Source organism: Meleagris gallopavo, chromosome 7, assembly GCF_000146605.3.
Source record: "Meleagris gallopavo isolate NT-WF06-2002-E0010 breed Aviagen turkey brand Nicholas breeding stock chromosome 7, Turkey_5.1, whole genome shotgun sequence".
Classification (NCBI taxonomy): Eukaryota; Metazoa; Chordata; class Aves; order Galliformes; family Phasianidae; genus Meleagris; species Meleagris gallopavo.
Window position 1 is genome coordinate 10,352,858 of NC_015017.2, and position 13,249 is coordinate 10,366,106.

General features: G+C 39.0%; 1 protein-coding gene across 2 annotated transcripts in view; it reads right to left on the minus strand.

Annotated features, from left to right (window-relative positions):
* Positions 1-13,249, minus strand: part of SATB2 (SATB homeobox 2) — a 102,926-nt gene that overhangs the window by 65,001 nt on the left and 24,676 nt on the right. For both annotated transcript variants that reach the window (XM_031554156.1, XM_019616984.2), the window contains exons 2-3: positions 3,805-3,931; positions 1,587-1,710 (exon numbers count right to left, since the gene is read on the minus strand). In XM_031554156.1, coding sequence (XP_031410016.1) covers positions 1,587-1,710; positions 3,805-3,931 — 251 coding nt within the window. The remainder of the gene's footprint in view (positions 1-1,586; positions 1,711-3,804; positions 3,932-13,249) is intronic.

The window sequence follows — 13,249 nt, forward strand, 5'->3', positions numbered from 1 at the left end:
AGGTCAGTCACTATTCAAGGCCAATAACAGCTATCCTTAAAAGTAAACAAGTTCAATTTTCTTTCTCCATTTAGCTTTGACCACTGAATAACTACTGGGGCAAGGATTCTTGCTGCTACAGTCCTGCCATCAATAGTCTTATTAATATTTCTCAGTCTGAGGTTATGGAGAGAGTAAACCGACTGCAGCATTTCCACCTGGCAGGCTTTGAAACTAAAGCAGGAGGAAGAAGACCTAGACAACAAATGAATTCTGCATATAAAATGATACATGGTTTAGTTATATTGCATATTGAAGAAGACTGGGCAGAGACAACCATATGCTGCAATCATCATTAGCTGACCATATTCCACTGGTAATTCTATTTAAAGAAATTACACTTAAACTGTGTGAAAGAAAAATACTTCCGTATTCAACACACTTAAGCTCGGTGCATATCTAGAGTCACTGCGACTCCTTTAGTAAGAAAGACAAGTTACACAGCTTTTCCTTGCAGCCTTCTAATTCCTTCTAGTTCTGCAGTGCCAACACAACTAAGGAAGATGAGGAACATTTTCTGCTGTAAAGCAATTTCTACCAATTGCAAAGATCCAAATTCTGCTCTGTATCTCACTTCTGTAACCCTGTGCTTTTCCTAGAGTTGTAATCATCAGACAGTGAGGTAAATCTGTGCTGGTTACACACAGAAAGAATTCTCTTGGTTCACAGAGGCTTTGGATCATGAATTGCAGGATGAGCATACAGTGTGCTACAAGACAGACAGCCACAGGAGAAAAAAAATTCAGATAAGGGCTAGCAAATGCAGTTGATTTTTTAGCAAGCAAGAATTATGGATTTCTGACTTTTTAAAGATGCAATAGACAAAAAAGATTTTAATGAAGTTTTTAGAGGTCAATATATTTTTTGTTCGTAGCAAGTTGCTTGTCTGGGTGCTGAAGTGTTTTTCTGTGTTTGTATTTTTTTTTTTTTTGAGAGACAAGGAGGTCTCAGCAACAAATATTTTTTGAATCTCTTGTTATGACAATCTGAAATACAAATATTGCCATAATGCCTGTAGGAACCTACATTTTAGACGTGACAGTACTGTCATTTATAAAGCAGTCATAGAGAATGAGACAATGAATTACTGTGCTTCTTAAAATATAATTATATATATTTTTTATTACTGTTCTCTAGAAATTTGGGCAAAATTGTTAAGTATATATACTTTTTATCATAGTTGGAGGTTACTGAGATCTACTCATGTATTACGTTGTGGAGGCAGGCCTCTGCTAGTGGAAAGAAGCCACTCAAATCTTGCATTTGATAATCATCACTCCTATTGCAAAACATTCAGATAAAGATCTAGGTGAAGACTCTCTGAACTGCAGAATTAAAAAAAACAAGCAGTTCATTCATAATTTCCACCTGATGACCCACTAATAAAATATGGTATAAAAAACACTATTTCACATTAATTGGAATTTTTCCTTTCTAAAGAAAACAAGAAAGTGATTCAATACTTAAGGAATTACTTAGCTTAAACCCTTTACTGAATATTGGATCTTGGGAATCTGGCTTTCCCTACGCCTTCTAAAAATACTAACCTGTGAAAGAGGGCATTCTTTGGCTAATGTGCTCTGATTCATCTCTTTGAGCAGTTCCTTTAAGGCATTGCGAACTGTGGCATGGTTCCACTGCTCTGCTGGCAAATCTTCCAACTTGGAACAACTGTCAAAACAGAAAGTAGAAAGTAGATAGAAACATCACCTTCACGGATGCTTACACTTTGTGTATAAGAGCCCCAGAGCCCCAGACTTTTAAGCAGTGAGCAGAAATGAGACTTTCTTGCTAAGCCAGTCCATCAAGGTGTTTCTCTCCTCTCTCCCCTCCCCACCATGCCGAGCTCCCAGAAGATGTATAGGTCAACCAAAATTATGACAGTACATGGCAAGAAAAGCAGCTAATTCTACAGTGATATACATGTGGCATAACCATTTCCTCTGGAGCCTGGTAGAGAGCAAAAAAACTCTGTGTAGACCAAGCCACAGAATTGACTGGATAAAACCATGCTCTCCAAACAAAGATATTCCTGCTGGGATAGAAAAATAAACATACATGCCACAATGTCACTAGCAAAATCAGTGAACAGTAAGGGTCCTCGCTGTGTGGAAACAAGGCTTTGAGCAGCAAGTCTGAAAAATGAATTTCATTGAATACAGGTTCTTACAGTCTACAGTCTTCATCGCTGAAGTATCTGAGAGCCTTTCAGAAACACACTAAGCCATATGCCCAACATCTGTCACATGTAGTTCATTCCACTTTCATTTTACAAGAATTGTACACGTAGTAAAACTTTTGTCTTCATGTGATTTGTGCCTCCTCTAGTTTAACAAGCTCATGGGCTGTGTCTACATATATGGGGAGTGACCTAAAAAGCACATCAGAAAGCTGGGGAGAGTTGTAATTGCCATTCACGCCTTGAGACTTAGCGCACACTCTCCAATCAGACTCTGAGGTGGTTCTGCTTTCCACCTACACTGGCAGGCTTTACTCTAAGAGTTGAAAGTTTAGCTGTGTTCAAGTAGTCAATGACCATCTTTATCTCAAAGTCATGGACTATCTTCTATTTACACTGCATCCAGGCCTTCAGGCACTTTGAAGATAAAAAGTGAGACCTTGATCTTGGGTTGATACTGGTAACACTAACAGAACAATAGGCTAGATGAAATCCTGGTAGCCCATACTTCTGGAGAGGTGAGTTACTGTACTCCTTTTATAGTAAGCATAGACTCCAGATGCTTTCACATCTATGCTGAAGAGATGCAGCATAGAGGAGGTAACAGTATATAAAACTAAGGAAAGTTCTGTAAGGGGAACTGGAAACCTCAATCAACATTAGAGATAACAGAAAGGAAATGCTGGTGTTAGGAGCTTAACTTTAGTGAAGAGCCAACTACTTCCAAATTTCAAAGTAAACTGAACTGTTGGTAGGTACGTATACACCATCAATGGACCCTTATTTTGTTCAGTATGAGCTTTGATGAGCTTTGCATAAATTATTCCAGTCTGTCCGCCATTTTTGCCTCTTTCCTCTGATATATCCTGTCCACAAAGCTACAAATGACTGTGCAATGTAAGCTTACCACCACATCTACAGAGTGCAATGCACCCCTTGCCACAACTCCTTTCACAGGCACCAGCTGCTGTTTAAAAACTCTTTTGAATACCATAGAGAAGAACGGGGAAAAAATGTAGGAGTGGAGAAAATGAGAGCAAGTAAGGGTAAAAGAATTAGGAAGCTTTGCTTTGCTAGTCAGAACTAGCATTCAGAAAAGGAAAATGTTTTCCAAAGGCCAAGTGGAGCTGCAGTAACAGATCCCTTCCTCATCTTCTTGCTTCTCCACTGGGCAGACAACTGGAGAACAAAGGATGTCAGCAAGCTCCTCTCCTCTCCTGTCCCAGCAACTGGCAGTAGAAGACCTGAGTTTCACAATGCAATCCCTGGAAAAAGGCAGGGTGTTTATTTTTTGCACTCATTAAGGCCTTGAGAACCCATCAAATCAGGGATTGTGGAACACTTAGGTGAGTTTCTGCCCTTCCTCTCTCTGCTACCCTATTGCTACTTCAGAAAACAACAACAAAATAAAATCAGAACATGCACCAAATAGCTGTCAGATGTCCTACCCTTCTCTTCATTTTTCCCGCCCTGTCATCAAAAGACTAGAAATTAATGAAGACAGGATGTGCTGATCTCTAAAGCAATGCTGTAATTGACAAAACAGCTCAGAGAATAGAAAAGGACAGATGTTTAGAAACACCTACCTTTGTAATTGGATTTTCAATGTCACAACATGGTAGACATCTTGTAGCATGTCAGCTACTGTTGCATCTGGTGCATCGGTCACATAACTGAGAGGGAGGGGATTCCACCTCCCAAGCTTGATTATTCCTGAAAGAAAACAAAACATTCATACTTTGCATTTTACTGCCTGTTTACTAAACCTCTTGGTAAGCTTGTTTGTTTAGGAGATTCAATACGTGCCTTGAGGCTTATTGCAGTTGTTCTAAAAAAAAAAAAGTTTTGTACTGAATCCTCAAGCAAACCATGGGAAACAGAACGAATAGACTTCAAATTCTTAGTGAAGCGTTGCTGACATGTTCCTGGCTCTTAAATTGCTTCAAGAAAGCACAGAATGCTTCCCTACTTCACATTTTTCATCGTCTCACTAAAAACTGCTTTTCTAAGTTAGAAGAAACTTTAAATACTCTACGGTCTAACTTCGTAGCCTCCAAAACCTTTCAGCAAATAAATGCATTGGTTTTGACTTGAACAGGAAAATACCTACATGTGGGCTTTCAGCACAGTTAAGATCTAATAATGGTGTTATTCTCAGTGCAGATGGATAGCACTGGAAATCCACGAAGTAGGAATTCACTCCCAGCTGCCAGTCACACTATGCAGATAACAGCTTTTCTTAGCAAACAAACAAACAAACAAACAAACAAAAAAACAACTGCAAGCTGCTGACCACAGATCCAAAATAGCATGGGGACAGTGGGGATGTTGTAAGTCCTGTTTCTACTTCTGTTCATTCTTTAATAGGGATCATCACCTCTCTGGATGTGCTTGTCACAAAGACTATAAACTTCAATGGTAAACCATTTGGTGTAGAGGTATTATTTCTGTTTAGACAACTGCTGAGGGCCTGCCCACACTAAAAACAATGACTAATATCCAGGAATTACTTCCAGGAAGAAGACAAACAAATAAACAAAAAAGCCACAATGACACCTTACATGAAAACATAGCAGCTCAGCCTTGTTCTGTACTGTATAACACAGCACAACTATTACTTTTATTCTCTCTTTTACCCTGTTGCTATTGCCCCACTGCTTTGCCCACATAACTTCTTTTAGCTCAGCCCACAAGATGGCCATCACCTTTTCTCCCATTTCTCCCAAACGGATGAGGTCTGCCTATTTATACTCTTGAAGGATGCTATGAAGCCAAGAAACAACACTCCTCACCTTACTTTCTACTGGTTCTTTACCAGCTCTGGAATTAATACAACTAAAATAAACAGCAAAGGCCTTTTATTCTCATCTTTAAAACACAACGGTAAAATAAATAACACATCTGAAACAGTGATACAAATTTTCTTGCACAGACACAAGAGGACACCACACTCCTGAGACCTTTAAATACCTCATATGGAGTAGTTTTTTTCCTTTCATAGACATAAAGGAGAAAATAATTAGAGAATAACTCCTTTTCTGCAACACATGATTGTTTACATTTACCATGGATACAGTGATTTGCAAGGTATTCTATCACCAGGTCTTGAGAGAAGCTAGAAGAGACATGATTAATCTTCATTGGTACAAAGTTTCAATGTACCATGCTGGTACAGGCATGCTAATGCTTCAAGAAGGGATTAGAAGACTTTCAGCACCCAGAGATCTTGTCCAAATGCAACAAAAAGTTAGCTACTATTGCTTGATATCTAATGCTTAAAAACGGGACATAAACAGAACAAAAACATTTAAATGATGCACTGTTTCAGTATTAAGATTTAACAATCTGGTGCTGAATATGCTGTAGTATAAATAGTGCCTGGACTCCGATCCAGTAGAGTAACACACAGCACTCATTCACAGCACCGTATGTCTCCAGTGCTGGCTCCTTGAGTCATACTCCACTTGCCAAGAAAAGCTGTTTTTCTTAAGGGGATAGTTTACTTAATGTTATCTCTGGTGGCAACAAGAAATGCATATAGTCAGTGTATACTAGTCATAAAATGAACATCAAGAGTCCACTGAGTGAAATACATGCTTGGAAAACACAGTTTAGCAGCTGACTTCCTTCATCCCCTTCTGCTATACAATAATTTAAAGCAAAATCACCTAAAAACCCAGAAATCTATACCAGCTTCACAGAACACTTGGCTTCCTATGTTTAACCATGCCAAGTTTTCATGTAATTGAAAAAATAAGCATCATATGCGCCCCATAAGTCACATCCAAATTGGTAATATTTATTTTTCATTCAGTTAAGGAAAGCACTCAGAGAGCATTCCATCTACAACCACTCGGCCCTGGCAGTGCTGGTGAGAGACAAAGAGACAGTAGGGGAGCACTGAAGTTATCAAAGGTGTCCCCAAACTAAAAAGTTCAAAGAAAAAGGAAAAAAAAAAAACAAAGCACACCCACAGTGCATCATGGAAAATACTGTGCAGATTGCTTCACAGCAAATGTCTGCTACTACTGGAAGTCAGGTAGGCTTTTTTTCTTATTTTCTTTTTAATCCTCCTCTACAACTGGAGAGGAAATTGTTTTGGCTGGATTTAGACAAACACAGGTGTTACCAGAATGCTCCATGCCTCTGCATGTTAACACCTGCTGCAAGTCCTTTACGTTACAGCACTGCTGATGTACGCTATTTTTTCAGCCGGTGTGATACGACGTGTGAATTATTTTTTTTCCAGAACACATTAAGCTGGTCCAAATGATAGCCAGAAGCCATGGTTTCCATCCAGCTCCTCAGCAGACTTTACAGGTGGTTTATTTCGTGGCTCCAGAACTGTATTTAGGGAAACTCCAGGGCCAGATTTGGGAAGATGATGCCAGTTTGTTGAGCAAACCCATTCTCAGCAAGCTAAAAATCATGTCTCTGAATTTAAAACCTGTAGGCCAAAGCTTTCCCTCTAAGAAGGTCCCTTCTCATTCAGGACTGCTGGACTGCTAATGCAGCAGCAACCCATGGATGAGAACAGCCCAGCAGCAAGGCATACGTTCTACAAGCACTTTTTTATGGCTCATTGAATCCATACAGCACAGCTCAGACCTTTAATGTAATCACTCCAAGAGGTGGAACTGAACTTTACTCTAGCATGAGCTGAGGTTCTGGAGTGAGGACAAGAGTGAGCCATGGTCACTGTCTATTTCAGTGAATGGCCTACTGTTCCAGAAGCAGATCAGCTTGCTTAGGAAATTTGAAAGCACATCCATCATGAATCCACAAAACTCTTTTCTTAATGAGTCTCACTCTCTTTCTTGTATCAACAATCCCTTGGGATTCTTATCTTGTAACAAGTTCTTTGGAAGGAAAGTTCAACAGATTTCAAAGATTATATAGTAAAGAAATGACTATACATGAAAACAGCCCTCAAAAACTCACTAGAAGTGGTTGACCATTACCCAGGCCAGCTAGCCAACTGAAGACAAAAACAAACCAAACAGCTTTCTCAAATGAAATTTTTGTCAGATCAGGTTTTAGAAGAGATTTTCTACTCATTTTGGCTACTAGTTCTTTATTGGCATGTCCTGCCAAAGACAGATCTTTCATTAAGCTTATATCTCAGCAATGTGTTCACCTGGCGTTGAAGACACACTCATTTGTTTTATCAAAGTGCAGACACAAAAATAAGACAGAGCAGTCTAATGTTGAATTTGTGCAACTCCCTCTCCCTGCAGCTGTGCTATAACAGACTAGTAGCACACTTCTGTGAGCTCACTTGTCAAATTCACCCACAACAACTGGACATTTTATATAAGCATCACCACCACTGCCTCAACAGTTTTCTGGAGACAGCTACAAAATGAATCATAAATGATCCTTGCCCAAGTATGTACAGAGAGTGAAAAAGAAGAAATTTTGTGTTCTTTGGCTAATGCAGAAAAGGGGGATTGCAGGGAACAGGCAATTCTTTATCAAGCATGATTAAGAAAAGCACTTGTCAAAGATAAGCTGACAAATCATTTGAATCCCTGATGCACAACACCAAAAAAATTTACTAAAGCATAAGCAAATGTAACCTGCTGAGACTCATATGGGATGTGCCTATTGATCTCCTTGTAGACTGATAGGCACACTCAAGTTGTAAACTATGTACTGAAAAGCTCTTTTCTGACACTCCAGTTCCATGTTCACTGACCATGAACCAGCACTCTTCCAGATGGCTGAGGGAATGGGCAGTGCCCAAGCCAGTATGTGGTCTCTTGGGCTATATTTACTACTTCAAAATGTTTTGAGAAAATTTGACTCAGTAGTGTTATACCAGACCAGAGCCGTGTCCCATGTTGCTATGGCTATTCCAAAGTTCAATTTACTGTGTTACAGATCACAACCTGAAAGCATTTGACTGCAAACACAAGGCTGGGTGAAGAACACAACCATCATCTGTTGCCATTCCACAGGTTCAGTTAGTCTTAGTTGAAACTTCCTAGTTTTCAACAGAGCTCTTATAAAACACAACTAGAACTCAGAAGAAACTACAGCTTGGAATTAGTATCCAAACACTTCTGATTAATTTACAGCTCCAAACAAAAGACCTCAATGAAACACCCAACAAGATCCCTGCCCCTGGATAACTAAGTTGTTTACCTACCAACCAGCGCTGACAGGGTTCCCTGCAAGACAGGGGGTTTGACACTGATTAGACCTGTTTCTCTTTAGATTTGTCTTGTCCCTATAGTGTAGCAAGTGATTTTCCTTTGTTCAGCTGCACTTTGTTACGGAAATTTAAAACTACCTGTCCTGTGTAATAAGTACATCAAATTATTTACCCATAAATCAAGTTTGCAGGAAATCACTACCCTACAGTAAATAACAACTCAGCCTGTGTTCCTAACCTGCGTCCTGGCTGAAATACATTAAACTGTAACAACAATAAAGGCATAATTTGTACTTATTATTGTTAATCCAGCAAAGGGAATGAATTTTCAAGTAGAAAGGAGGGAAAAAAGCAACAGGAGCAATTAAAAAAAAAGACCACATTAATTTTTGTATTACATAATTGTATTATTGAGTTGCCTTTCATAGTTCTTATGATAATTTTTAAAATATCATTCTGCCTTTCCCTGCATTATAGGGGTGCCCATATTCTTCTACTGAATTTCAATCAGTGACATATTGGGGTAATAGATGGGAAAAATAATCAGCATAATCCTCCTCTGCACTTCTAAAGCGCCTTTCATCACAAAATCCTGAAGCCCTCTAAAAACACTAATTAATTAAGCCCTGCAACATCCCTGTCAGGTAGACTGTGTTATGTCAATTGACGTATCGGTGATTTACTGATTGAAAGCACACAGTGAGCATAATCCTATGTTTATGCCAATACAAAAGAAGCCCCCTTCTCCTCATTTCAGACCACAATAAATATTTTAGTGAGAGAACAGGAATAAACTATGTGATTACACTGTGATGTACACATACACAAATCAGCGGGAACACCCACACTCCATCCCAGCTCACGTAACTTTAGGGCTCTGCACAAAAGGATGACCTTCACCCAAGGGAAAGGCACGGCTGAGCCACCTAAAGCTCTGGCAGCACAAGGCCACTTGCACAGAGATGTTTTCTATTGCTGTTTTTAAAACAGTCATAAACCACGTGTACAAAAAAGGGGCTTACTGAATGAAATTTTGTGGCACAACAGTGCAATGGGTTGGTCAATTTAAATACACTCATCTAGCTTTTCTGACTTGCAGATCTATAGTAATATGCAGATTTTAATATAGATTATGAACTCATGATTATATATTGAAATGTTTATAGTAACATGGGTATGAGTAACTGTCAACAGAAAGAGCTAGTGTTTCGAGGTTTAACTGCTGAACTTTGGAATACTTTCACAAATACAAACTGCTTTGGTATGTGAAGCTTGGTTTGAGTTTTTAATGTTTTGGATGGTAGCATTGCTCATTCCTTTCTTCCAGCTTGACTGTAGTCAAGTATTTGAGTTAAATAACGTATACCAAACAGCCTTGTAATTTTACATATCAGATTCACATTTTACTGTATAAAGATTGTGCCTCATGTAATAGATGCTGCTTCACATTTGGGAAATGTTATGTGAGGACTCTGACTTTTATTAGATTAATTTAATATAGGCACTAAGTTACTAAACTAAATTAATACAGATCTTTAAAAAAAAAAGTGGAGGGAGGTAGGGGGAGAGAGAACAGAATGAACTCACAAATTAAATAAATGTTTCTGAAGCATGTTATTTTGGAAGTCTTTATTTAATTTTCCAACCCCCTATTCTGTTTGAAAAACAGCCAATAATTGGTAAGGAAACGGAGAAAAAAAGAAGCAAAAAGCCTTTTTGTAAATTATTTAATAGAATATGAACACTATGGATATACAGGAGGGTAACGAACAAAAAGAGGTACAAAATATTACCAAACAGCATTTTTTGAAATCCTTTCCTATGTGCTTTTTAAAACTGTTATCACTATTGAGGAAAAGCTTTTATTCAAGCATAATGTTTCTCTTTTGCTATTTTGGGGATCAGTCTGTGCTTACCTTGGACAGGAAGAAGTAATACACGTATAAAGGGTAGTAATATCTCAATTTTTTATTTTTTTTCCTGAGAAACAGAACCACTCTTCTAAGCACCAATTCCATAGCATAAAAAAAAAAAACAAGTCTTTTTGGTCATCAAAATTCATGACAGAAAAGCTACTGTGTCCAAGCAGCTTTTAGCAGATGCATTTTATCTGTCCCTCCAAAGCTCAGCTTTGCCTTCCACCATCATGAGTGCAACTTCCTCAGTAGTATTATTCAATAGCCCCAGTGCCTGTAGGGTTGCAGCACCCACTCCTTCACTAAAATCATCTCCACACAAAGCCCAACACATAGCATGAAATTTTTGTCATTTGGGCCACCTCCATTCTTACAGCAAGACTATTCCCAGCTCAAACCTGGGAACACTTGAGTTTGCTCAGCTCCGCGGGAGCAAAGGCTGAACCTCCTGCTAGGAAGCAGTGTCTGCTGAATGCCTGCAAAATTCATGAGCAACGCAACTCGGGCAATCCCCTGGTCAAAGAGCTCTCTTCAGCTTTTCCCATGCATGGAAGTTTGCTTTGCTGTCTCAAAACCATCACTCTTCCTTTTATTTTGGAGAACAGCTGCCTCCCATTGAGTTCCAGCCTCCCTGGACAAACACTGGCTGCTTCTCTGCCACCCCACCCGGCACCAAGACCACAGGTCCTGTGTATGTTACATTGTCACCTATAGTGCCAACACAGGCTGCTGGGGACCCGCAATGTCTACTATCTCAGCCTTGCAGGCTGAAAACTGGAACTTTAACATATTTGCCTCAGTTACTAAGAAACATGAACACAAGCATACTCAACAGTTGATGCTTTTCTCTTCTGCACAGCCTCTTTAACAGCTATAAATGATGCCTGGATCATCTAGCCCGAAATTCTGGACTCAGTAACTGTGTAGCCACCTCATGATCTACAAGAGGTAGAGCACACATAAACAGACTAGAACTTCACACAAAAGGTTTGATTTCTAGGTTTGCTTTCTAACCTTCTTAATATCCTCCTGCCAGCATAACACAATCATCACAAACGTGCCTCAGGCTGAGGAACAAGGCATCTGTGCAGACAACCTCTGAGATCATTTTCAGTCCTCCCCCTCCAGAAACCTTTCTTGGATTGTGTTTTGTGGGACTTTCAAATGGAGAAGAGAGAGAGATCCAGAAAATGTTTTCCTTCTTTAGGGCAAACCCGTATCTGTTTTTAAAAAGATTTAAGTGCCCCCAGACTACTTCAATTCACCCAGCTTCATTGCTTGCCTATGCACTCCACATGACAAGGCAGCCCACTGAGCAGGAAAAACAGCACAATAACATGGCACTGAAATTGAATTAATAAAACACATCTTAAAGGTTATAAAAAAGCATTGCTAATAGGGCATTGTAGTGGCTAATAGGCTTAGAATTAAGCCTACGGACATTGTTTGGCCTTGTATGAATCTGAATATCCTGCCTACTCACAGTAACACAACTACAAAGAGCACAGAAATCTGGCTCAGATTGTAGAAATACAGTAGCCAACCATTTTTGTGTCAACTACAAGTAGATTTGAAAATTCATGGGTCTCAAGTCCAAAGAAAAAATAAGGAGACACAGCATGCTATGCTGCACAGACAAACTCCTAAACTAAATGCAGATTCATATTTTGGCCTATACTGTTTAACAGCTTTATCTTCTTACTTTAAAATTTGTGGTTTTGAGGGGTTTTCCTTACACTGCATACAGAACTACCAGAATGGCTTTTTACAAAATTACTACTTTTGGCTTGCCTTGTCTTTTTTTTTTTCCTCCCACTACGCATTCAGTTCTTGACTTCCACAAAAAACTCAAGAACTACAGAAGGACTGGTAGGACAGAATCTAACTAGCAGGGTGGGAAAACATGAATTGCTGAGGAAAAAGTGGAATCGAGGATTTCAGCTGGAAACCCCAGAGAACAGTTGCCTCCAATAATTTAACATAAATGCAACATGTGAAAATTTGGTTCCTGTTACCTCTGCAATTTGACTTAGAACTCTTTTCCTCTCTGGAGTTGTATTATTCTGAGTAAGAGCAATGGGCTTAAGAGCAAGAGTAAGTCCATGGGCTTAATTCTAGCATCTCTAACAACATTTGGCTAAGAACTGGCTTCACCATGAAGCAGGTTAACAAGAAAGACAAGCCTTGTATTTCAGTATTTTTTATATTAAAACAATAAAATATATGGAAGCAAGATTATCTATATGTAAACACGCATACATACATATATTTAAAATGTGCAGTATACCAGAGACTGAAGGTTTGTTCACCTTTAGGCCAAGGCCTTCTTCATAGCTCACAAACAGGTAAGAAGCAAAGGATCAAATTTTACCCTTCCTTTACAAATTGACTAGAGAAAAACATGGAATATTACCTTTAAAGTTGCAATCTTTCATTTCAAAATACTAGTCTCTAACTGGAGCAGTACTGTAAGTTCAGGTATATAACATTAAACTCAATACAAATTCTTCCATTACTGACACCCGTTTCTCTCAATAACCTGATTCTGAAGTTCCTCATCTCCCTCTTTTATTCCAGTGATGAGCAAAACAACTCTGCATTTCTGATAAGTTCAAATAAAGCTGTGCTGGTTACCAAACTATGCTAAATTTCCTACCAGCAGAAAACAAAAGAAGGGGGAAAAAAAAAAAAAAAGACTATCCTTCACCGCTAGAGGAGATGACTCAGAGTGAGCAGGAACTGTTACCAGACTTGAAAAGAACAGTTTCTCCTTATACCATAGATAAGCCCACATCATGCTGAGACAAACCCAGATTTGTTTTCTTAGCCCACATCTTCCTAGAATGGAATCTATTTCCTTACAAAGCCACAAGAGCCTCCTTAGACCCTGTTAGCATTTTCACCCTCACATTAATTTGTGAGTAAAAAAGTGAAAGAAGTTTTTTTGTTTTTTTTTTT